Source organism: Gymnoscopelus braueri, assembly GCF_963280865.1.
Source record: "Gymnoscopelus braueri genome assembly, chromosome: 9".
Lineage (NCBI taxonomy): Eukaryota > Metazoa > Chordata > Actinopteri > Myctophiformes > Myctophidae > Gymnoscopelus > Gymnoscopelus braueri.
The window spans coordinates 30,093,505-30,120,186 of NC_137610.1; the positions used below are offsets into that span (position 1 = coordinate 30,093,505).

The following is a 26,682-nucleotide window of genomic DNA, read 5'->3' on the forward strand; positions in this document are numbered from 1 at the left end:
TGTGTGTGTGTGTGTGTGTGTTCTATTGGTTCTACTGTAGTTGGCAAACATTTGAATCAGGTGATGAGTGTATCATTTAGTGTACTGTTAGTGGTGAATCTCTCCATTCACTTCACTGTGTAATGTAGTTAACTTGTATTGTCAAGTAAAACACTGCCTTTCTATTGTGCTGTCAAATCAAACTAGAAGAAACATTTACACAAAATGTAGTTTTGTGACTGAAGTTGAGCACTGCTAGAATCTTATAAGTGTGAGTCATAGCTGGTACAGTAAGTCCACGTGGGAATATGACAAAGAACACTTAACAGTCTGATTCTCTGATGTTCAAATCCAACCGTTTCAATGACTTCATCCTCTGGCATCCTCTCTCTCTCTCTCTCTCTCTCTCTCTCTCTCTCTCTCTCTCTCTCTCTTCATCTCTCATTCCATCTCCGTCTCTCTGTCCTCTTTTTTGCTCCTCTCCCCATCTAGTTCCTCTCATCATCTCTACCTCTTCACCCCTCCCTCTACCTCTCTCCCTTTCTCCCCCACTTCATTCTTTCCATCTTCCTCTTCACTCTCTCTTCAACTCCTTCCATCAATCCTTCTCTTCCCCTTCCTCTTTCCCTTTTTTCACAACCCCCCCTCTCTCTCTCTCTCTCTCTCTCTCTCTCTCTCTCTCTCTCTCTCTCTCTCTCTCTCTCTCTTTCTCTCTTTCTCCAACAGCTAACCTTGCAGCAGTTTGAATAAAGCGTCTTTCTGCTCTCTGACACACAGGGGAGTCAGAGGCCCTCAGTCTTCCGTCCGTCACGAACCCAGCGAGACACACTCTTGGCTCGCAGGTTAGAGTCTCTGGCGCTGGGAGCCTTGGAGCAAAGAACGGTACGTGTATAACATACGACTACTACTACGTCTACTACTACTACTACACTAGTGTCATTTTAGAGATACATTGGCCTTACCATCAAGGCCTGAGGGAAACAGACTAGACAGGTTTGTTGAGGTGCCGTGCCGAGGCATCAAACTCAAGACGTTTTGATGGTCTGTTTTTGGCACTGATGATGCTGTTGCATCCTGGGAGGTTTGCTTAATACTTCATTATTCATTACATTGTGTAGGATATCTGTTGTAGTGATGGATGTAGGTGAGAAAAGCAGTGAGTCTGTCTATAATGAGGTTTATACAGTATGTGGTGATGGTAGATCCTTTTAATGGAATGTACTTTTATGACATTTAGGAATGTAATTAGCCAATTTTATGACATGAGGTTATTGTGAATAAGCGGGTTTGTCCAAGTTTGACTGAAGTCTGTATATTCTGGGTTAATGTCTAATCAAATTGTATTATTTGATATTTTATTTCAAAGCTGAAGTAGTGCGTTCTAGTGACATCGCAACTTTTAACTACGTATGTTACATTTCGATTATTTGAACAATTATTGCACTAAATGATGACATACTATGGACTTGTGAGAATATAACTACTGTATAAGAAACATGTAAACGCATATCTATATGAACTGCTGTAATAGATAGCTGTGCTTGGTTGTCAATTACCAGTGAAATGAATGCAAAAATGCTTTTTTGTATGGCAGAGCTTTAGTAAATGTCACCAACATGTGCAGATTGAAGAAATTTGGAATTTTCTAGATAGTTTATCTGCAGGGGTGAAGCAATATATTTGACATCTTGAATTGACAAGAGAGACAAGATTCATGTCCTGTAGTGTACAACAAATGACCATGCTGTATTATAGACGTTTGGCAGAGTGAATGAATGTAGCACATTGTACGTTCATGATTTTTGAATAATGATTGATTTAAAAAACAACTAGTAAGGCATTATGCTACGACTCTCAAATGGAATTGAGCATATATTTGAATATTCACGCAATCTTTGCCTCCAAAGAATCTTGATAGACACTGTGTGTGTGTGTGTGTGTGTGTGTGTGTGTGTGTGTGTGTGTATGTGTGTGTGTGTGTGTGTGTGTGTGTGTGTGTGTGTGTGTGTGTGTGTGTGTGGGGGGGGGGGAGACATATGAGCATATGGTACGTGCCTGCTGTGCATTCATATTTTTGATGATATCCTATAGACCAGGTACATGCTAATGTGTGTGTAAACAGCTGAGTATGTATTTACCTTCCCCACCCATTACAGCTACTGTATAGACGTCTGTGTGTGTTCTCATACACACTGTTACAGTATGTATCAATACCAACATACATACAGTACACACACACTCCCATAGGTTTTCTTTACCGCAGGGCATCAGACGTGCTCTCCCGCACATTCCCTAGGCGGTGTGTGTGTGTGTGTGTGTGTGTGTGTGTGTGTGTGTGTGTGTGTGTGCGCGCATTCACGTGCGCAGTTGTGGTCCGTGTGTGTGTGTGTGTGTGTGTGGGGGTGTGTGTGTGTGTGTATGTGTGTCTATGTGTTTGCTAACCTGCACATTCCCTTGGCAATAGCATGTGTGTGTGTCCGTGCACATGTGTGCATCAATGTCCACTCTGTTCTAGTGCCAGTGTGTGTGTGTGTGTGTGTGTGTGTGTGTGTGTGTGTGTGTATGTGTGTGTGTGTGTGTGTGTGTGTGTGTGTGTGTGTGTGTGTGTGTGTGTGTGTGTGTGTGTGTGTGTGTGTGTGTGTGTGTGTGTGTGTGTGTGTGTGTGTGTGTGTGCGCGCGCGCGCGCACGCGCGTGCGTGCGTGTGTGTGTGTGTGTGTGTGTGTGTGTGTGTTGAGAACAGAGGGGGGTCTGCCTGCCCTGGATGCTTGCCTGCACGTGTTTACCTTGGCTGGGTTACCCTCCTTTCTGCCCCCCCACCCCCCAACACACTCTCACACACACACACACACACACACACACACACACACACACACACACACACACACACACACACACACACACACACACACACACACACACACACACACACACACACACACACGCACACATCCACCCACCACTGGAACAGACCAAGGCCTTATTACACTCCACCTCAACTGGGAACGGAGCATACCACTGTGGCTGAATGCGGGTGGGGTGGGTGGGGGGGTCCTGCCCAAATGACTGAATGGACACACTGTGGAGAGGTAGAAAGAGCTGATTGGCTTGGCTTGGCTCGGCTTGGTCCAGTTGGGCCAGGCTTGGCCCACTCACAATGCCAGCGTACATTATGAAGTGGTCCTGGATTTAAATGATGCATTTTAAAGACACAAGGAGCCGCTGAACGATCGGATAGTAAGCCCCATAAGAGGTGCTAAAGGTACTGTAAAAGGGTTTTGGTTGGCTAGACAGAGTAACAGGGGAGTGAATGGTATTCCCTGGCATTTGCTCTGTTTATGTATTGTGAGGTTATTGGCTAATTGCTGGCAGGGCCTGTCAGGGCCTTTATCCATTCTTCTGGAAGCCCACCTTGACAGAGCCACAGCCGCTACAAGGCGGGTCTTTGTTGGGAGGTAAATTAGTGCTGACAGTGTTGATGACATGATGAACTCACATCCAGGGTGGTTCTATCATTCAAAACCAGCAGGGCTCTGCTGCAGTTGGCTGATAAGAGGACATTTATTTCCTCTAATGCTTAATTTAAGTTAAATCGGGCTTAAGAGGGAAGTATGAATTTAAATGAGAGACAGAAGGGTGGAAAGAAGTCTTTCAAGATACTTTTACTTGACTGAGCTGGACAGACATGAACACTGACGTACTCTGAGAATAATAATTACATAACTATAAGTGTGATGGACACCACTACTAACAAGGTCTAGTTCACTCAAGCACAAAGACACAAATACATTTTATGCTTCTGTCAAATATAAAAATGTATATATTTACATAGTAAATGACTTAATTTGACTTAAAAAACAGAGGTGCAACAGCGTATGTAATGCTTTACTCAAGCAGAAGTAGCCTTCTATTAAATATAAAATGTGCTTCCTTATACACAGACTTATAATCAGTAAATTGTGTTAATTTATCTATTTGTCGATGGATAAATGAATGGAACCAAAAGACCCTTATGGGTCAATTTCATTCCATTTGTTAGGGTTAAATTAACACTGCAGATATTACTGTGTAAGGAATGACAGCACCAAGGGTCATAGGTCATCACAGTTCACCATTTATTTTCCAGAATTAAATTTATTTTATTTTCATGGGCAGCTTAACCTGATATGCATTTAACCACTTATGCCCCTTTTTATACTTCACCACACGGTGTCATATGTCATATGACGGTGACGTGTGATGAATATTGTAGATCTTTAACTTTTCTTACATTTTTGCCTACAATGACATGCACACAATATAGAAATGGCAGGTTTAAAATGGTTAACAAACTTTCTTTGATGGAAAAAAAGAGAACAATGATAGTGCTGATGACCCACTCATCCATCATTTATTGAAAACATTTTAGGTGCTTTTCATGTCAAACCAGGCCTTTTGTCTCTCTGCCAGCCTGGTGTACAACTAAAAGTCAATCTGCTCTGTGTCCGTCCAAACTGGAACAGCGTGCCATCCTGGATACATCAGAGACCACAGAGCAAATATTGGGCCCTCTCCATTTCCTGGGTCTCTCTCTCTCTCACACACACACACACACACACACACACACACACACACACACACACACACACACACACACACACACACACACACACACACACACACACACACACACACACACACACACACACACACACACACACACACACACACACACACACACACACAAACAGATAGAGCTTAAAAGTGCACAAATTCACCTCACATAAACACCTTCACCTACAAACATACATGTATGGGCAATTGCGCACAAACGCACAATTATGACTGCATGGGTCATGACTGTACAGTACATGTTATTGTATCATTATGGGTGCACACAGCAGCACGTGTAGTGTTGTATAGTGTTCAGTACACAGCAGCAGTAGCACTGAACCAGAGCCAAACATTTAACGGGTGTTCTGTCGGCTCATTTGTCATGAACTTGACATGAACCTTTAAACTTGAGGTCACTGTCTTTCTCTTAACCTGCCTGTCACCTCAGCTCATTATTACGCCAATGATTCATGGGCAGCTTAACCTGAAAGCGGCCCCAAATTATTGGCAATACACTAAATGTTAGTTCCATTGATAGAAGCCAGAACACCAAAAAACATGCTCTGAAAATGTATACGGCTCACCCATCTGACCACTTAAGTGGTCAGATGGGTGGGCCGTGGGCATTTTCAAGATTTTCATGTGGGCCCTGATCCAAAAAAGGTTGCGAACCACTCTCTCATGTTTAGTAGTAACTCTCGTCCTGTGGTCAGGCTAAAATGGAGTCATGTTCATTGTACAGCCTGGGTGTCAAACTACATATCAAACCAGCTGAGGCTGTGACCGTCACCCAGTTAATCTGGAGGAAGGATGTAGCCTATGACTCACTCGTATAAATATTTATTTTCTTGGCAGAACGTATTTGCTGTGAATATCATCAGCGATGCAACAGCTGCCAGTGCTATTCTGCCAGTTAGAATGATGCCAAATGTCCCCACCATTCACTCTGATCTTGCACATTGTAAATCGCACTACTGTAAGTAGATTGTAATTACTAAATTATACGCTGGATAAGAGATATGGTATTTATCTCAATCAACCTTTGACCTTTAGACATAGCTGTCCGTGTTTTGATGGACACTGTAGCAGATCATATAGCTGTCGTGTCATAATTGGCTCTGTGCTTTGTAAGATCTGCAATCTGAGCTGCTAAAGCACGATTTCACCGACTGAAATAAACTACAACTTCTATCATTTACCAGTGGACAACAATATTTGATAGAGGAGTTAATACGTTTATCAGGCTGCTTGGATTGAACAACCTGCAACTTAAGAGGATTCAAATATAAATAATATTAATACATTGATAACTTCAATTGTTTCTTGGGGCACAAACATGTTTTCCTGAGCAAACGAGAACCAATCATTAGTAGTGGAACTACTAACGTACAAATTATCATTAAATAAGTATTATTTGTCTTCATTACCCAACTATCCCCACCCTGATGCACTCTTAGCACCAGAAAGATCACCAATCTACAGGCAACATGTCAGCCTTTGGGTGAAACTGAGTCTATCTAGTCTCATGTAGCCAGATCTCTACCTATAGTGATATGTCTGCTGACATCTAAATTCAATGAATTTGCTAAAACAAAACATCATCACAGAACCAATGCAAAGACTTTAAGCTGGTCCTTCATATGGGACGGTATGAGGATTGGTTTTCAATGCAGTGGGTGTAGGATGTTAGCGCCGGATGTCTCTGCTGTGCAAGCCCATTGAATTTAGATTTCCCACACGTATCCGTAGGCTGATCATCTACTATGCAAGACTAGGGTCTGTCCATCCTCCAGCTGTCTCTCCCCTCTCCCCGGACCCCATGATAGTATAAGAAGAAGTAATAAAACCATAATTGCACTTTGGTCTCTATATTTTATGCCTTTTTATTTCATTTGTCAATTTCTAGACTTTATTTTGCTTCAAATGCCTTTTTGCACCATTGAATGCCCTTTCATGCCTTATGTAGCACTTTGAATTGCTCTTTTGTGTGAAATGTGCTATACAAATAAACTTGCCTTGCCTTGCCCAGCGCAGTCTCTCTAAGTTCCATGCAAGCACTAATGAAATCCCCCATCAGCACCAAAGAATCTTGAGTATTATGAGCCTAATATTCAACAGCAATATTCAACTGAAAAGTGTCAGTCTAGTCCAGACAGTGACTGGCTCAGCTTATAAGTAATGTTTAAGACTCCAAATATATAGAACATGGAGCTGTTTAACACTCATTTTAACAAGACAATATCTCTTACAACACCTTTAACCTTTTGAGGCATTTGAGGTGAAAGGGCCTTTCTGTGTGGAGTTTGCATGTTCTCCCCGTGTCCCCTAGGGTAGGTACCCTCACAAAAAACATGCAGTAATCCTGGTCTCTATACTGCCTCCCCCTGGTCAGCCGGGGCGCCTGATGGAGGGGAAAGGAACTGGTTTGAATAACGTGTTCCTTCCACACGCTACATCCTACCGGGGAAACTCTCCCCTGTCAGGTGATAAGAAGCGGCCTGCTCACTCCTCATGCATTGAAGGAAACATGAGCTCAGTTCGGGGCTCTCCCCTGGCTGGCAGAGGGAGAGTAGCGCCCAGGATAACAGCTTAAGCAATTGGCAGTGGGTGAAAAAATGGGTTACAAAAATCGTGGGATAAAAATGTAGAACACAAAAAATACATTTTGAAGCATTTTAGCTTCATCTAGCATTACAATACAATAATAAGCTAGCAGAGGACAGCAGGTTAAAAGATCACCTCACGTCACAGATGGCTCACTGATTCAGTCCTATTATTGGCTACTCTCCGTATGACCGAAGAATGATATTATATTCAGAACACCTCAATACAGTCATCCAGACCCAACTGAACCAGAGCTGCTGAACAGACCTCACGCTGCTGTTGTTGATGTTGTATTGTCGTTGCTGTTTTTGTTGTTGTTATTGTTGTTTGCATCAAGCGTGTTTGACAATGCTGCATTTATATAGAAAAAGAAAATGGTGCATTTATCCAGAGCGATTTACATAGATTGTGCATTACATTCACACACCGATGGCGGAGGAAACCATGCAAGGCACCAACCTGCTCATCGGCAGCAATTAGGACTTTCTCAAGGACACTTCGACACTAACTCTGGGGAGCCCGGGATCGAATTGGGACATCCGGCCGCTCTATCGGCCACTCTACCCCTGAGCCATTGCCGCACACAATGCGCTCTACCCCTGAGCCACTGCCGGTCACAATGTGTACAAGACATATTTCCAAAAGGATAAATAATTAAATAAAAAAATATATAGATTATGGTAGTCTTGTTACACAGATCCCTATTCCATGCCATTACACTGTGCCCTAGATTATTCAACAGTACGTTACTTAAAACTTACGTAAATGTCTTCTTATCACATGACTATAATGTACTTTACTGTATAGGTATACTGACTATACTGTATGGCTATACTGACTATACGTTAAAGTGACTGTACTGTGCTGTATTGTATACTGACTTTACTGTAAGGTGACAATACGGTACTGTATGAGTATACTGACTAACTAATGTAAGGAGACTCTACTGTACTGTAAGGTGACTGTACACTACTCTCAGATGAGGTTGCTGCTGGTAACTATTAGTAATGAGCTGTAATGTTGGGAAAGGTGACTTTACATTGACAACAAAGTATGTACCCTGTGTGTGTGTGTGTGTGTGTGTGTGTGTGTGTGTGTGTGTGTGTGTGTGTGTGTGTGTGTGTGTGTGTGTGTGTGTGTGTGTGTGTGTGTGTGTGTGTGTGTGTGTGTGTGTGTGTGTGTGTGTGTGTGTTGTCCGTCAGACAGAAATGCATACAACACACTAAAAAACTATCGCAGACACAAGGCACACACACGCATGCACGTTCTGTCTCACTCTGACACTCTCTCTCTTTCACACACACACACACACACACACACAGCCTGGTTCCAGACGAATCGTCCATTGCGTAGCCATTTATCTCCACTTCTTATTTCCACTCTTCACAGATCTTAACAAGACAAATGAAAACAGCGTTTGGGTGAATGAGTCGTACTTCTTTCTCTTGCCCGTGATGACAAATCAGTTTAAGTACCAATGTGAAAATGTTTCCTCTGCCAGCGCACAGAAAGAGGGTTCCATTCACTGACCATGTCTAGTATTTCCAAATGGCTTAGAGACTTTTGACATCATATATTTCCATGTTTGTCAATGGAAGGTGTTTAAAGGGCCCTGAACAGCTAATCTACTGTACATCCTGAATAATATACACTATGACTATTAGCTTACATGACCACTATGGGGAAAACCCCATAGCTATGTATGAGAGTTATTCAGCTCAGCTCTGAATAAAATACACCATTCGATTCCGATTGATTTCTGCTATTTATAGAACCATTCATTCATATAAAACGGCAAAGCATCTCTTGTAAAGAGTTTAAATAACTTTAGTTTAATTTTTGCACCACAATGGGATTTTGTAGATCCATTATGTGTGTGGTTTCTATTTATGGTTACGTGTCCTTGTAGCGTAGACCAGTGATAGACAGTAATAAAGTAGGCTACATTTACTTGAGTACTGTATTTAAGTAAATTTTGTGAGTATCTGTGCTTTACTTGAGTATTTGTTTTTTGGAATCTAATGACATATTTCAAAGACAAATATTTGACTATATTTGACTCTCATCTGGTAACACATTTAATTTTTGCGGAATTGTTTTATACAGCAATGCATTGATTTTAAAAAGACTTCTGGAATTATTTTTACTTTTGAATACTTACAAGTACTCCAGTAATGTAGCTCAAGTAAATATTTGACTGGACAACTTTCACTGGTAGTTGAGTAGTAGTATTTGACCAGGAGTATCAATACTTTGACTCAAGGTTCAAGGTTCTGCTTTATTGTTACATCAATTGTGCACAGTCAGGTACATAAGATTAAAAAAAAATTGGTTTGCCTCCCTTCAGACAATGCTGCTGCTACATTGTATGAAAGAGTAATGGGGTTGAGTACTTTGTCCACCACTGATAGGCTATAGACATCCATTCCATCATGCTGATCAGAAAGCAGGTTGCATGGAAACAGAGTCTAATGTCTACTTTAAATACAAGGCTAGCCTACAAATATGTCCATGAGTTAGCTTTTTTGACGTTAGTATTATTGTTTTAAATTTGCTAACGGTGCATGAAGGGTTCTAGCCTGGTAAACCCTCCCTCCGGAAAATCTCATTTCCATTTGATTTCAGGAAATAAATTACAAATGCGATTTCCGGAGGGAGGGTTTACCAGGCTAGAAGGGTTCCACACATCTAGCAACAGACTGTTGACTTTGCAAAGATTTATAAATAAACACTAATCTGTTTTAATATAATCTGATTAAATAAAATCATAAAATGTAATCTTCACAACTGTTACATTTGTTCTGTTCCCTAGGAAACCATGACCCCCCTCATTCTACTGTGCGTGTGTCTGCCCTTCATCACGGCTACCATCTCATTTGAAGACCATGACGGTGAGTTTGTTACACTGTTACCAGACAGATTGTAAAGACAGTTGAATTCTAGATTCTCTCTCTGTTTACTCGAGCTGTTCTTAAAAAGAAAAAAGAAAAAAAAGAGCTGTTATTTATCTCCACTAACACCCACACCCCAATGGCTCTCCACCTCCAGACCTAGATGGTACACTGAGTGTCAGTATCCCCGTGGAGATGCCCCTCCGCCCCCTGCTGGGCAGTAAAGTGGTCGTGCCGTGCTACTTCCAGGACAACACAGTCAACGACCCGGGGGCCCCGACCATCGCCCCGCTCTCCCACCGCATCAAGTGGACCTACGTCACCAAGAACAAGGTCACGCTCATCCTGGTGGCCTCGGACGGCAAAGTTCACGTGGAGATGGAGTACCTAGACCGCGTGACCATGGTCAACTACCCGCTGGTCCCCACCGATGCCACCGTGGAGATCATGGAGCTGCGGTCCAAAGACTCTGGAACGTACCGCTGTGAGGTGATGCAGGGCGTCGAGGACAACTATGACTCTGTGGACATTCAGGTTCAAGGTACATCACTATAGTTCACATTGGTTTTACATTTAAAATGTATTTAGAACACTAACCATGGGTGAATTTCACCCGAACAATTGTAATTATGTGATTTTCATAATGTTGCTGATGTCTGAGGTGGCCGGGTCCTTGAGTGAATGGGACATTATCACGTTTTATCAGACCATTGAATGGGCAAAGTAGGCAACATACTGACCTACCCGCGATTTTCAGACCATTCATTGGGTGCTATCAGGACACACTGACCTACCGACGGAGATGACTTGTATAAAATTAAGTTTCAGTTTCGGATTCGGACCAGGCACGCAGTCTCAAGCGAACTGGAGCCACGTGAGGCACCACCGAGCGAATTAAAGGGAGCGAGTTGCCGTGCCGAACGTTGCGACGTTTGCTTGAGCCTACTCAGCGCCGTCCGAGTTATGTACCGATAGGCACAGAATCGTAAATCATGCTGTGAGGACTGCTCTACCTCCGGGTAGGTCGGTATCACCTGATTACGCCCAATGAATGGTCTGATAAATCGTGGGTAGGTCGGTATGTCGCCTGCTTCGCCCATTCAATGGTCTGATAAAATGTGATAATGTCCCATTCAATGCATTCGAAGCCGGTCCAACGTTATAGTGATGGTGTGACTATTTTCATTGTTAGTGTTCTAGCCAGTAGTATTTGAGAGCAGATGTATGACCTGAAGGTCAACAGGTCTGTTGCATTAATTAATGCATGCTATACACACTTCTCTCCTCTCTCACCCCTCTCTCTTTCTACGCCCCCTCTCACTACCTCTCTATCTCTCTCTCTCTCTCTCTCTCTCTCTCACCCTCCCTCCCTCCCTCCCAGGTATTGTGTTCCATTACAGAGCAATCTCTACCCGTTATACCCTGACCTTTGAGAAAGCCAAGGCAGCGTGTATTCAGAACAGTGCTGCCATCGCCACCCCTCTTCAGCTCCAGGCTGCTTATGACGACGGCTTCCATCAGTGTGACGCTGGCTGGTTGTCTGACCAGACCGTCAGGTATAGGACTTAAAGACCAGTTCTTCTGGACGCCACACAAAGTCAAAATGTGATGGAAAAAACTGCACATTATTCTAGCATTATTATTCATTCCCTATTTATTCATGTTTTTGTCCAGCTACTTTAGACCTATTGCACAATATTAAATATTTATATAAACCTTAAAATAGAGAGGCTTGTAAAATATTTACAACACGTCTAAAAGTGGAAATGGAAAAAGTTAGCGTGATGACATTTCCATCTGGATTTAAGGGGATGAATAAATGTTGATCTCCCCCCAAAAACACTGCCGTCATTGAACTATTTATTATCCTTCAGTGGGTATTTTGCTTTGGAAATGTAGCAGAAAAATAACTTTGACTGAGGCTTGTCATGTCTGCATACATTCAACGTGTCTGAAGGCAGATGTTCAGGCTTGCCGTTAACATATCACACACATTCAAAAATATACATGTTCTTGCCTCGCCTACAAATGTCAGTTAATTAATTGACACCTGCTGTGTGTTTGTCTGCAGGTACCCCATCCACGAACCCCGGGATGGTTGCTTTGGAGACAAAGAGGGATTCCCTGGAGTGAGAACCTATGGAGTCAGAGATGCTAATGAGACCTATGATGTGTACTGTTTTGCTGAGAAGATATCAGGTACACACCACTGACAGTGCTGGGAACACTTTATATTTGTGCCAGATGTGTGGGGGATATACTGTATCATCAGGATAATTCAAACTGTCATATAGTTGTATAAAAGTATAAAAAACTGTCATATAAAAGTATGGTATCGGATTATTGAACACCCTTTACGTCTGTGTGTTGGTAAAAAAAATATTGAACCAATGAAAAGTATTAAAAAGCACTTCTGACAAAACCAGCTAACTCCATTGGATCCTCAAACTGTCTGCTAAACCAGCTAACTCCACCAAAGGGGGTGGAGTTAGCTGGTTTTGCTGACTCCAGGCTCCACCCCCTTTTGACCTCCAACCTCATTGTGAGCTTGGAGGTCCATTCAGCTGTTTTTATCAATGATGGACAAAACCTCCTAACTCCACTTTTTGTTTTGTTTTTTTTCATTTCCTGAAAAATGAACATTTTGGAGTTTTGGAGCTGGTTTCTGCCCGACAGCAGAGATATATAATATGTGGTAAACTATATCCATTGAAATTGGCACCTGGTCATTTGAAACCCACCATAAACTTACATATTTTATTCAATCAAGGTTTGATAAGGCTTGAGTCTCAATTTGTAGAAACATACCTGTGTTAGTGATTCAATCTACTGATTCAATCAAATCACAGACCGGGTCTCGCTTTTCGTTCCTTCCCTCTCCCCTACCATCCTTTATGGAAAACGTTTAACCATAAAAACGTAACCCAAACCCTCCTCTCTGTCCTCCCAGGCAGGGTCTTCTACTCCACGTCGGTGGAGAAGTTCACCTTCTACGAAGCCGGAGACCAGTGTGGCAAATTGGGCGGACGTTTGGCCACAACTGGAGAGCTGTACCTGGCGTGGCAGGCTGGCATGGATGTGTGCAGTGCCGGCTGGCTGGGTGACCGGAGTGTTCGCTACCCCATCAACATCGCCAGGCCCCAGTGTGGAGGAGGGCTGCTGGGAGTGAGAACCGTCTACCTGCACCCCAACCAGACAGGATACCCCTACCCTGACTCACGCTATGACGCAGTGTGTTATCAAGGTAACTCTTTTAGAGTTGATGGTTGAAGGACCGCAACCCACATAATGCACCATCAATACTATTGGGAATAGGTTAGGGCCATCAAGACAAAAAACAAGACACTAAAAGTCACTGGTACTGTAGGTCCTTGTGACTGCATTTCCCATTATTTCTGAAATTTGCATTACAGGATTCTGTGCCTGAGGTCAAGGTCAAAAGTCAAGGTCATTGTTATTATACTGCAAACAGTGTGAATAGAAAAATATTCTCATCACTCTACTGCCTTCATTTGGGCTCCGATTTGGGTGAAACTTCATTACATATAGCTTCCACCAGCTCAGTGGCCTTGTGGTTAAAGTGTCCGCCCTGAGATTTGGAGCTCAGGTTTATTTCCTGGCCAGGTCATACCAAAGACAAAATAAATGGGACCCCATGCCTCCCTGCTTGGCACTCAGCATCAAGGGTTGGATTGGGAGTAAGTCCCTGTGACATACTAGCGTCATGTCCAGTGGGTGTACTTGTACATCAAGCCGCCGTACATCCACACTACAGAAACAGGAGATAGGCTCCTGCCCTATGGGCCACATGGCTCGGCAAGGCTTACATTAATTCATTCAGGGCTTCAAGCATTCTGCGCCTAATATCAGAGGTCAAAGTCATTGTTAGCATAACTGAAGGTACTGTATTATGCATCCATATGCGGTGGTCTTGCCTAAACACTTATGCCCTATTTTCAAAAATAGCGAAAATAATTGTGAGCTTGTAGATCGGATTAAAAGTGCAGTAAAGTGTAGTAAAGTAGCAACACTGCACTACATAATAAATAGATAAAACATCATGGTACAATGCACACTGATCCTTCCATACATTGTGGACATGCTAAAACCTCATGAGCCAGTTCGCCAGCTTAGATCCTCGGATTGGGCCCTCCTGGATCCTCCCACAACACACTTTGTCACACGGGGGGGCGGGCCTTTTCGGCCCGGGCACCGTTGCTCTGGAATGCCCTACCCTCAGACCTTAGGTTAGCAGAGTCAGTGTCCTCTTTTAAATCGCTTTTGAAAACACATTTGTATATAGTGTTTTTCCTAAGGATTGTTTTATGGACTGATTTCAAATGCCGTTTATTTTATTTTATTTTATGTTTTTATGTTTTTGTTTATGTTTTCTTATGTTTTCTTATTTTATTCTTTCTCTTGCTGATGTTTGCGGTTTTTAATCATGTATGTAAAGCACTTCTTTGTTTGGAAAAGCACTATACAAATAAAATTCATTCATTCATTCATTTATACAGTAGAATAATGATAATGTGCTGTCTATAACAGAAGGTGAGGTTGTTGGACCGGTGCTAACCACACCCTTCCCTGACATCATCCGCATCACCCCTGCGCCCGTGGGCTACCCAGACCACCTCACCACACCTGGGAGAAGGGAGGAGGAGGCCCTTGGAGAACTGGCAACCCTCTCCCCTCTGCCTGTCCCCCCCAGTGTCACCGACACATCTGGCAAAGTGATAGTAGGACTGGACCTAAGACACTTGGACACTGCTATGGCTGCTACTGGTCAGTGAATAGTTATAATTTATAATAGAAGGGGTGATGTTAAATTGAATTGCTACTCATTTCTAAAGCCAAAATCAAAACTTTATTCCATTGTTGTCGTTTTCTTTACATTTACGCTTTCCCCATCCCTTTCTGTCTCTCATTTCTCCCCTCCCCTCTTCTCCCATTGTCCTCCATTCCACTCTTTCATTGTACCTCCATCTCTCCCTTTCTTTCTCCATCTCCACTGTTCTTCCTTCTTCCTCTCTTGTCCAAATGCCCCCCCCCCTCCTTCCTGCCCCCAGGAGTGGTGTTCCACTACAGGTCTATCACTGGACGGTATGCCCTGACCTTCCCGGAGGCCCAGCTCGCGTGTCAGCGGGTAGGAGCTGTCATAGCCAGCGGCCAGCAGCTCCAGGCTGCCTATGAGAAGGGTCTGCACCACTGTGATGCAGGCTGGCTCAGAGACCAGACTGTCAGGTGAGACATACTGTATTAACCACATGAACCCTGGCTTCCCTATTCTTGGCATGTCATAATAGGCAAACTTTCTGCAGAAATAGGCAAACATTCAGCTATTTGATGTGCGATAAAGTATTCAGGGTTTAGGTGGTTATGGTCTATTAGAGTGGCGATTTCAAACTGGTCTTTGGAACTGACACCTAAAGTGTGTCTCGATTAAACCAATATAGAGCCAAGAAACCCATTTTCTGTTCTGTGTCCAGGTATCCCATAGTGTCTCCCAGAGACAGGTGTTCAGGTAATCTGGACCTCCTACCAGGCGTGAGGTCCTATGGCCTGAGACCCACCACTGAACGCTACGATGTCTTCTGCTACGTCGATCGTCTCCGAGGTGAGAGACATCAACACACTGTTAGCTGCAGATGCACAAATCTGATGTGTTGCAAGAAGACTGTGACAAGAGAAAGACAGTACAACTTACTAACCAATTCCTTGGTTAGAAATGTATTATCGATAGATCTCTCGCTGTCCCCCAGGTGAGGTGTTCTACACCAGCGACTACGACAGCTTCTCCTACGAGGAGGCTGTGCAGCACTGCCAGAAGCTCAACACCACGCTGGCTACGAGCGGAGAGCTGTATGCAGCCTGGAACCAGGGACTGGACAAGTGTCGTCCTGGCTGGCTGTTGGACCATAGTGTCCGCTACCCAATCACCAACCCCCGGGCTCACTGTGGAGGAGGCCGAGCCGGGGTGCATACCATCTACGCCTTCCCTAACCGGACTGGATACCCCGACCAACACTCTCGCTACGATGCCTACTGTGTCAGAGGTAGGGAAACCTTAAGCAGACATAGCCCATCCTACTTATTTTCCCACTTCAATCTTGTACATTTATTGTTTCTGATATTTATGCAGTATGTCTGTGTGTGTATGTGAGCAAACACCTACAGTAGTCAAATTCCTATGTAGTATGTGAAAACTTACTTACTTACAATAAATTGGATGCTGATTCTGTCTTATACAGTAGATGGGTTCTCAATGCATTACTGTACTATTATTTGACTAGAGAAATGTAAGGTATACAAATGTTACACTCAATTTGGACAATTTACACTCATTGTAAATTGCAGTTAATACTGTATATTCAGCAGTTGTATTGCACAGGAATCTCACATTATGTTTTAACAGGGTAAATGGGCTAACTATAGCAGAATTAATTTGAAACCTAACCTTATGCTGAAAATGATGGTGGTTTTACATTTCCTCAGCTGAGACCCCTGTTGTTGTGCTTGAAAATGAAACAGTAGCGACTGTTGTTGTGGAAGAAGTTATAACCAAGAAGACCATTATAACCGACCAAATGATTCCAAGTAAGACTTCTACTGTACACACAAACTTGTTCTAGGGTATATCTTAATGTTTTAATTAAAACCATACTTTTGTCATTACTATACAACACGGTCCTTGATTTCTATACTTCATCATGAAGAATGATCAAAATACACACTTTTTTCTTGTCATAAAATGGTCAAAGTTGCAGTTTGACAAAAGTGTACAAATAGCCTATATTATAATTATTATTATTGTTATTATTATTACTACTACTACTACTACCATTGTCATTGCTGTTGCTATAACGAACTTTAACCTGATGTTTTATTTAACAACATCACAAAAATTCTCTTGTACATTGTATCAATTCTGAACCCAGAACTGTGTAGGTAAGAAATCCTGTAGCAGGACTGACAGTGATATTAACTGGTTGTCTCAGTGAAGTGGAACTGTTTTTTGTTTTGTTTTCCCAGTTATGCCCACTATAGCTCCAGTTCAGATTCAGAATGAGACTACAGTGAATGTGACTGTAGTGATAAAGGAGGTCATCATCAATCAGACAACCAGCACAACAGACCACCACCTTACTCCTGGTAAGATTGCAAACCAAACCAAGAACAGTTGCAGACAAAAAAATGATCAATTCTTGTGATGACAATATTCTCTTCTTCCTGTGTGTTCTCTAGTGAGCCCCATCGTCCCTCCTGTGGTGCCTGTGGACGTGTCTGAGTCTGGTTCAACCGAGGTCTCCGCCAGCGGCAGCGGTGTTGTGGTCGGTCCTAGTGGGGATGGGTCTGGGGCGTCCGGTGTGTCGGGTACCAGTGGCGATGGGTCTGTGTCTGTCTCCTTCAGCGGCCGTGGGGATGAGATTGATTCCGGAGAGGGATCCACCCACGGAGGCCCCCAGGAGGCTGGCGAGGGAAGCGTAGACACCGTTTACCCCAGCGGAGAGGTTGAATCTGGAGTTGGTGGACTTGGATCGGCCTCTGGGTCTGGTCTAGAGGTGGACAGATTCCACCCTGGCTTCAGCGGACTGCATCCACATCCAGATTTGGGTTCCACCACTGGAAGCGGAGACGTGAGCGGCGAGGACACAACTGTCATCATGGTGGACGGGCAGATGGTGGAAATCTCCAAAGCTCACCCCACGCAACAGGAGATTGGCCGAGGGGGGGTAGATTTCAGCGGGGTTTCCGGATCAGGAGTTAGCGGGTTGTACAGTGGGGATGTTACTGGTATATCCACCACTGGTTCTGGACTTCCCGGTGTGTCATTTGTTGACCAGGGTCTCGTTGATCTAACGGAACACCCCTCCGGCGAGCAGGAAGTATCCGGCTATCGCCCCTTCGGATCCGGTTCGGGATTCCCGTCCGGCGTGTCATTTGTTGACCAGGGTCTTGTTGATCTAACGGAGCGCCCCTCCGGTGAGCAGGAAGTATCCGGCTATCGCCCCTTCGGATCCGGGTCGGGATTCCCGTCCACGTTCCCCAGCGGTCTCCCGTCCGGTTTCCCCAGTGTCGGCGCATCCGGTGACGCTTCCCAGCCTCGCGGGGATGTCATCTACATCACCGATGACGGGATGATGGAGGTGACCATTCGACCACCTGTTCATCAGCACCCAGAGCAGGGCCGCGGGGTGGTGGAGGTCAGCGGCTCAGGAAGTGCGTCCGGGTTCATAAGTGGTGCCGGTAGCAGCACTACTTGGGACCAGCAGCAGCAGCAGTATCACCTTTCTTCAGCCAGCGGGTTGTCTCAGGGTGAACACACCCCTGAAGGCCTGTCTGTGGCTTTACCTCCTGGCTCAACCGTCTCTTATTCAGAATACCTCGCTAACCTCGGCCAGACGGGTCACGAGGAGGCGGAGCTGGAGGCGGAGCCAAAACAGGAACAGGAAGGATGGGCCGGGACCACAGAGGAGATTTCTGCGACGACCCTGCATGCGGGAGCTTACACCAGCCCCACCACCGCACCATCAGTCTCGATGGTGACCCCCTCTGTTGTGGAGGAGCCAGCTGTAGTTGATGGTATGTGGTTTCAATGATGTTGTCTGTTATCTGCCAGCAAAATCTATAGCAATGATTACTATGGGAATATAGAGCTATTTAACACTTATTTTATTTATAACAAAAAACATGTCACTTACAGAACCTTTAAATGAGTTGTGTACCCTCCGGTTGTTCAGATCTTTTTACTGATTAGACACTAATTACTTACTAATTGATGACCAATTCATACATGGGAGCTCCATGAGAATCAACTAGAAAACATGATAAGGTCATTGGCAAATGTGACATTAGCCTCAGTGAACCCTGGCCCTGGATCAGCATAACAGACTTGGGTACAAATGCTCAAACAAAAAAAACACATGAATCCAAATTGTCCTGTTCACAATCAATGGAACAGCTCCAGGCTAGATATCACTAGACATCTCTGGCTACAGTGTTAGAATGGCAGTTTAGTTTTTACTTTTAGTTTTTGTAGTTTTTTGTTCATGTTATAGATATAATATATTTTATTAACTCAATTTAGACATACAGTATACACTGTAAATAAGAGGGTTAATTAACTGTTAGAGTGTAAAAATCTCTGAGTTACACATGGATAAATTAAATACTTTAATGCTATATATTTTGTAGTACATCAAATAGATCAAATAACCCATTTACAAGCCCACAACGTGTCGCAGTGCAACAGGCTGTGAGCTTATGTAGATCGTCAATTTTGGCCAAATGTTTACCTATTTTTGCAGAATGTTCATCTATTTTTGCCAAAGACATGGCCAGAATAGGGAGGGGTTTGTGTGGTTAATGTCTGAATCATGCTCCGCCAGCGTGCAACACTGCTGTGCGACAGAGCATAAATTAGGCATAATTGTATCGTGAATTTGTACTTCCATGTACTGATATTCTCATGTCTTACTAAATAAAAGTACATCAATCAATCAATCAATAACACTGATGATTTTACTGGGTAGACAACCAATGTAACATGAACCTCCCCTTCACTCTGTGTGTCGCTCTCAGCCTCTGTAGACCCATGTGATCCAAACCCCTGCGGAGCAGGAAGATGCTCAGTGCAGGATGGCCTGGCTGTGTGTGAATGTCCACATGGCTACACAGGACAAGACTGCACCACAGGTACATCACCAAAAACCCATTACACAACCTATTGAAATGCCATTTCAACCAAATGGCAAAGGTGATGAGAAAACAAATGTGTCTGTGCGTGTGTGTGTGTGTGTGTGTGTGTGCGTGCGTGCGTGTTTGTGTCTCTATGTGTAGTGGTGCAGGGCTGTCCTGATGGCTGGCTGGAGTTCATGGGTAGCTGCTATCTGCACTTTGCTGAAAGAGACACCTGGTTTGATGCTGAACAACGCTGCCAGGAACTCAACTCTCACCTGGTCAGCATCAACTCACAGGAGGAACAGCAGTTTGTCAACTGTAAGTACACTAATGTGTGCGTGCGTGTGTGCGTCTGTTTGAGCACGTATCTTAAAGTTCAGTAAAATGACATGCCAAATATCTTTGCTGGGAGAATATTTACCTGTTATGATCACTGAAACATGTGCTAAACATCTGCTGTGTGTGTGTGTGTGTGTGTGTGTGTGTGTGTGTGTGTGTGTGTGTGTGTGTGTGTGTGTGTGTGTGTGTGTGTGTGTGTGTGTGTGTGTGTGTGTGTGTGTGTGTGTGTGTGTGTGTGTGTGTGCGCGTTTGTGTGTGCGCGTGTGCGTGTTTGTTTGTGTGTGTGTGTGTGTGCGTGTGTGCGTGTTTGTGTTAGCCAATGCCCAGGACTATCAGTGGATAGGACTGAATGACAGGGACGTACAGAACCAGTTCAAATGGACAGATGGAAGCTCTCTGGTGAGTTATAGTTATAGCCTTGAAGTTCTCAATATGTTCATGACTTTAAACATTCTGCGTTCAGGTGCTTCCTGTCACATGTGTTGAGTGACAGGGTCATGACTATGTCATTTTCTCTCTCTTGACTCTCTTTCTCTCGGTTTCTACAGTATTACACACAATCTTTCTCTGTCTCTGTCTGTTGTGCTGTTCTGTGTTTCTCTCTCTCACTTTCCTTCATGATCTCAAATGAAACATAAATGCACTAAAAAACATAACTTCTTGGGGTGTCTGTGTGGCGCAGCAGTAAAGTTCCTGCACACCACCATGGAAACTGGGTGGAAACACAATGTCTACGGGTGGGAAGCCACAGGGTGGGAAGCTAGGTGGGGAGGGTGTTCTGTCTGGCTGCACTAGCGACAGGTTGGTCACGGCTGTGACCAACTGGTGTGACCAAAGAAGTGGTTAAGAACAACTATAGCGGTCAGCAGTGACAAGGGACTATACATAATGGGGGGAACCGGGAATTGGCTTAATGACTACGTTTAGAGAAAGACATCAATTCTTCAAACTTTTGTGTTGTATTCAGGCTTTTGAGAACTGGAGACCCAACCAGCCAGACAACTATTTTAACTCTGGTGAGGACTGTGTGGTGATGATCTGGCATGAAGGAGGAATGTGGAATGACGTGCCCTGCAACTACCATCTACCCTTCACCTGCAAGAGCGGCCCTGGTAGGTGGCAAAATGAATACAGTCAGTCAATCTCAGAGGCAAATATTGTACTTTTACTCGACTATTATATACAATTATTTGAAAACTTAAGTTACTAGCTACTTACATACACCACTTTAGCCCTATTCTATACCTAGGCTATCTGAAAATAGCCGATCTTACAAGCTCACAACGAGTCGGATCGCATCGCATTGCTATTTTCAAACATTTTTGTACTTTTACTTTTGGTACTTTAAGTACATTTGGATACCAATACTTTTGTACTTTTACTCAAGTAAATTTTTAATTCCGGACTTTTACTTGTAACGGAGTATTTCTATATTGCAGTATTGACACTTTTACTTAAGTAAAATATCTGAGTACTTTTTCCACCACTGCATACAGTACATTACAGTACATTCAAGAAACAATTTATGCACACGCATTCACATATAAAATGCCACATGCCAAAGTTGTCACTACAATGCCAAAACAATGAATGAAACAAGACTGAGTAGTGAGTACAAATGCATATTATCTTGTTTGTTCATTTTGTTTGTTGTTTTCTTGCTTCTTTCTCTGTGAACAACCAGCTAATGTTTTCGATTTTTTTTCTCTGTCAGTCATGTGCCAGGTGGCTCCGGGGGTAGAGCATGCCAGGCCTATGGGTGGCAGGAGAGAACACTACCCAGTCAACGCCATAGTACGCTACCAGTGTGATCCTGGATATACACAGCGCCACCTACCTGTCATACGCTGTCTCCCCAACGGAGAGTGGGAGGAGCCACAGGTGGAATGTATAGGAGGTGAGTTCTGAATGGAGAAAAAAAATATGGAAATGCTACTTGAGGTCCTGGACAAAGATGCCCTAACTCATAATTACTGTGGACAATATATTGAAAAACAATTCTCTATTTTACTAGTCTCTGTTGTTCGTCTTGTTTATTTTGTAGCTTTGCCATCTTCACCAAGACTTTATAGGTCGGCACAGCTGGTACAGTATGTGCCACTTTGTGTGCCAAATTAAAATAATATGGAAGCCACACCAAACGGTTAAGTTAACTCATGACATAAAACGTTAATGGGCTTGTATCCCATGGCCCAGACTGTCTGAGTTCACTATGTTCATGGGGTACTTTACCGTGACATCATCAGCATGCGTCTGTTTCCCCTCCTCAGCTGGTGATGCTAGCAACAAGTTACACAAACGGTCCCTGAGAAGCCGGAGTAAACGCAGCAGTCAAACATGGAGGAAGGTGCTCTGAGCATGGCAGGAAGACACAGCACACACCCACACAGGACCTGTCCTGTAAAGAAACAAGGACACCAATGCTAAAGTCTGACCAAAAAGATACCATTCCCTCTATGTATATAGAAACACTAAAGCACATTTAGACGTGATAGTCCGACCGACTGACTGACTGCCTGGCTGGCTGACAGTTTTGGATCTTTGAATGTCACCCTGTGCCATTAAGGGACTTTTGTGTGATTTAGTAATTTATACTTTATAATTTAGTTCCGCTATTCTAGTTGGATATCATTTGTCACACAAGTTTTCATTTGCTACCTGTTGACCGTCATAATGCTAAGGTAAAAATTCAAGTCTCTGTTTATTTATGTCAATGATAAACCTTCTGCCAGTATTTACACATTTGACATTAAGTAGCTCACATACAAATATACATACCTAACAGAAGAGCCCGAAGACTTTTACCAAATCTTCAGGGCCCAGCAACTTCCTTTTCCATATTCTATGTACCCAAAAACCCACCTTTGTGCTCCCCTACTGCCCCTGCTGGGGAGGAGGAGGTTGAAGATACATTTTTTTTAAAAGAGAAAAAGATGTGAAATTCTCACATAAAGGGATTAGGACAAAATTGTACCAGTTGGCGCAAACATTGCATAATGTTAAGATACAATAATGTCATACTATTTTAATAATTCCTCCCAATAAAGCATGAGAGTGGCATTTCAAAATCCAAAACTGAAGAAAAGGGGAAAAAAGTGTTTGGAATTGCAGCTGGATACTCTGAAGTCAAGCACATTGTTTCATAGATTTTTTCCATAATTTCTAGATTATTTTTCTAGTTTTATGTGTTTGTTAGTATTTTTTTTTTCTTTCTAGTTTTAGAGTATAGTTACCTCTGTGTATAACAGACCGAACGGACCAACACAGTATTCAACTTGATGGATTCATTGGGCTCTTTAAGCTAACGATGAACACAAATCCAAGTTAGATATAAAAAAAGCCATTGAAACAGACCTGGGCTGAAAGAGTTAGCACTTGTGCACTTTGGGGGCTCTCTGGTTTTAGGTCCTTTTGTGCTTAGCATAATAAATCCAGCGCACCTTAAAAAACCTTCAGCCCAGGTCAGTATCTGACATGTAGCAACATAGCTCCTGTGTCCACCAGGTATCTGTTTTAAAGCCGACAGCACGACAGAGAGGCCAGAAGGAAGCACTAGTCTCCTTAAGGCTACCACTGTCGCTATGTGACTATTGGAAATCTGCATGTAGTGCAATACTCTTTTGCTAAAAGTTAATATATTTCTAACGTTTAAATTAATCTGGGCGATAAAAACTTGGGAACAACAGCGTGGACTTACTATGTATTACACAAAAAAAGCTGGTGCTATAAAGGTTCCTGGTGGACACACCTTACTGGGCTGCAACAGATCTAGAGGTCTATTTACAGGGCAGCAGTAGAACTTCATGTGTCTCTGAGCAGCAGTAAACCTAGAGGTTTATTTACTGGGCTGCATTGGACCTCCGTAGGTCTATTTACTGCACTGCAGTGGACCTTTGTGCAGTAGGTCTGGTATTTACAGGGCAGCAAAATACCTTTGCAGGTCTACTGTGCAGCATTAGACCTTTTTAGGTCTATTTACTTGGCAGCAGTAGATGTCCATGTGTCTCTGGGCAGCAGTAGACCTTAATAGGTCTATTAACACAATTTTACAGGGTAGCAATAGACCTTCACAGGTCTATTGCACAATAAAGGGCTGGCTTCTTTTACTATCAATACTAGCCTTTGAAATGATGGAATTGTCTAAATGCCTGATACCTTTGCCCTACCGGGTTATCTGGTTTTGGAGAAGATGCATATATAGTTTTGTAAACAACCGATTTTTGTTCATGACCATCTGAGACGGAACCAACTCATGAACTCTTAATGTGAAATTTGACATGATAATCTTGATATGCTGGAGTTGAGAATAGGCATGACTTTCATTGTAAAAACAGCAGGATTTGCGATGAACTTAAAAGAACAGACAGCAACTGCATTGATTGATTGATTTCACTAGTTGGTTAATTGGACTGATCTGCCAACAGTCACTGAGAGAATGCTGAAAGGAAGTATTTAAAATTGTGATTGTTTTTATTTTTACACACCTGGTTAGAAACTAACTTTATCAAAGAGTCATAACTGCTGGAATACGTACCCAAAGCACACCAGCTACTTTGACTTTTTGTCCAGCCAAATAGTTTTTAGAACCGATTTTTTGGACACCAACGAATAACTGTACCAGTACCCATAGGGGCTGGTACTGGTACAGTACAGAAACCTACCAGTCACTAAAAGGTTTAGTAGTTTTTATCTGGTTCTGTAGGTGATGGGTAGTTTCCATTAGCACTACAGTACATCAGAGGTAATTGTAAAGTGGTCCTCCACTCTGTTCTCAGAGTCTCATGTGTTTTGTATCTAATCGGTGACTAATTTAGCAATTAATCACCTGGCCACCTAAAATACAAAATGAGCAGCAGTGCGGGACCGCAGTCACTTGCATAAAACCTCCTCCTTAAGATTTTGCATCAAGGTTATATTGAATACATAACATAACACCGAACTTTCTCATAAGGGAATCCTAAGTGCATTTGTAATGGAAACCTTAAATTCACATACATGAGAATGACAGCTTTGCTATTAAGGTTTCTGCGTGAAGAATAGGATAATTTGGCAGAGTACTGAAGACAGTTATTTCTTTCTAAAGCACTTGAGGCATGATAGATGGCATTTCCAAAAACCAAGCTGTGAAGTGAGAGAGGAAGAGGAGAGAGAAAGGAGGATGGAGGATATAAAATATCGACCATGGCCTTTTCGGGTCAAGACTTGCTTTAATGTTGAGAGCAGCGTCCACTGCCCTGCGTCCACATCTGACCACTCAGAACAGCACACATGCAGTTACATAAACACAGCACAACACACACATTCACAAAGCACACATACCGCAAAACACTCATAATTACAACATGATGCCAGTGCTTTAAGAATTATGTGAAATATTTTCACATGCATGTGTATAAAGACCCACACACACACACACGCACGCACGCACGCACGCACGCGCACACACACACACACACACACACACACACACACACACACACACACACACACACACACACACACACACACACACACACACACAAACACCTGTATCAGTGTGTTTGTGCGTATGCATCAGAGACAATAATTACATTCTGTTGTGTGAATGTTTATGTGTTGATTACACATAGAATGGCAGTCCATAGAGTAATGTTACTTTTGCAAGGAAAACAAAAATATCTGTGATGATTTAATTTCAACACTGTGGTTGATGTGACACAGGCTGACTACGTAAGAACTGTCAAGATGTTATTCTGATGTGGACGAATATCAAATAAAACCTGGAATCCTTCTGCCTTTGTCAATTTACTGTCCCTGTTTAGTAACATTCCATTAACCCTATAAAGACCTGAGGCGGATTCTACAAATGCCTTCTAAATCAGTAGTTCTCAAACTTTTTTGTGCCAAGGACCCCCAAAAATGAAATGCACTGTTATTTGAAAATGTTTTGTGTTAAAAAATGTACGCGCTGTGAGCTTGTATGTCTGCTATTTTTGAGAATACTGACACGTACCCCAGTCAAGGCTTAATTTACACAACAAACTGTAATGTTTTACTCTTTGTGGTACAGATCAGATATGGACATGGCTGTCTATAAAAACAGAATGTGGAACCAGATGTTCCCTGTGTAGACATGTCATGTCCCATTAAGCCTGCACATGGATCTGTACACAAAATCTTGTCACCAAAAATAGCCGATCTACATGCTCACAATGCATGTAGATGGGCTATTTTTGGGGTCGTGGCTTATCATTTTAATTGTTTCAAGGATTATTGAGGCCCATGATACGACTGATATTGGGGAGCTTCTTTTTCAGTGTGTGGATATTTCTTCCTTTTATAGATATTTCCTTATCCTGCACCTGGACCCAACTGGATTGGATGTGCATGCCAGCTCACTTTTTTCCATTACGGATTACAGAAACATATTTAAACTTCCTGAGACTGTGCAGCCGTTATAGCGAGAAGTGAAAAAACCTACTGTGAGATGGATTTCTCATTTCCCTCAGGAACCCCAACGGTTGAAAAAAAAACCCCAGTAAATACCTCTCTCTCTTAGGCTTCCACAGTAGTTCCCTTCATCACTACAGGCACCACAAACAGCTCTGTGTATGTATG

General features: G+C 43.1%; 1 protein-coding gene across 2 annotated transcripts; it reads left to right on the top strand.

The window, feature by feature from the left end:
• The first annotated feature begins 738 nt into the window (after positions 1 to 738).
• On the top strand, positions 739 to 25,860 carry acanb (aggrecan b). Of its 2 annotated transcripts, XR_013933720.1 has the most exons (20): positions 739 to 861; positions 9,987 to 10,065; positions 10,223 to 10,606; positions 11,447 to 11,621; positions 12,137 to 12,264; positions 13,016 to 13,309; positions 14,614 to 14,850; positions 15,135 to 15,309; positions 15,555 to 15,682; positions 15,828 to 16,121; positions 16,561 to 16,662; positions 17,098 to 17,217; positions 17,311 to 18,648; positions 19,648 to 19,761; positions 19,906 to 20,064; positions 20,402 to 20,484; positions 21,053 to 21,197; positions 21,800 to 21,982; positions 22,356 to 25,046; positions 25,094 to 25,860. XR_013933720.1 is itself a non-coding variant. In XM_080437095.1 (19 exons), the coding sequence occupies exons 2-19, from the start codon at positions 9,993 to 9,995 to the stop codon at positions 22,439 to 22,441; spliced, it is 4,218 nt and encodes a 1,405-aa protein (XP_080293221.1). In that variant the 5' UTR covers positions 739 to 861; positions 9,987 to 9,992; the 3' UTR covers positions 22,442 to 25,860. The 2 variants fall into 2 exon arrangements, 1 of the variants encoding a protein (XP_080293221.1); XM_080437095.1 differs by having other exon boundaries at positions 22,356 to 25,860.
• Positions 25,861 to 26,682: the final 822 nt, after the last annotated feature.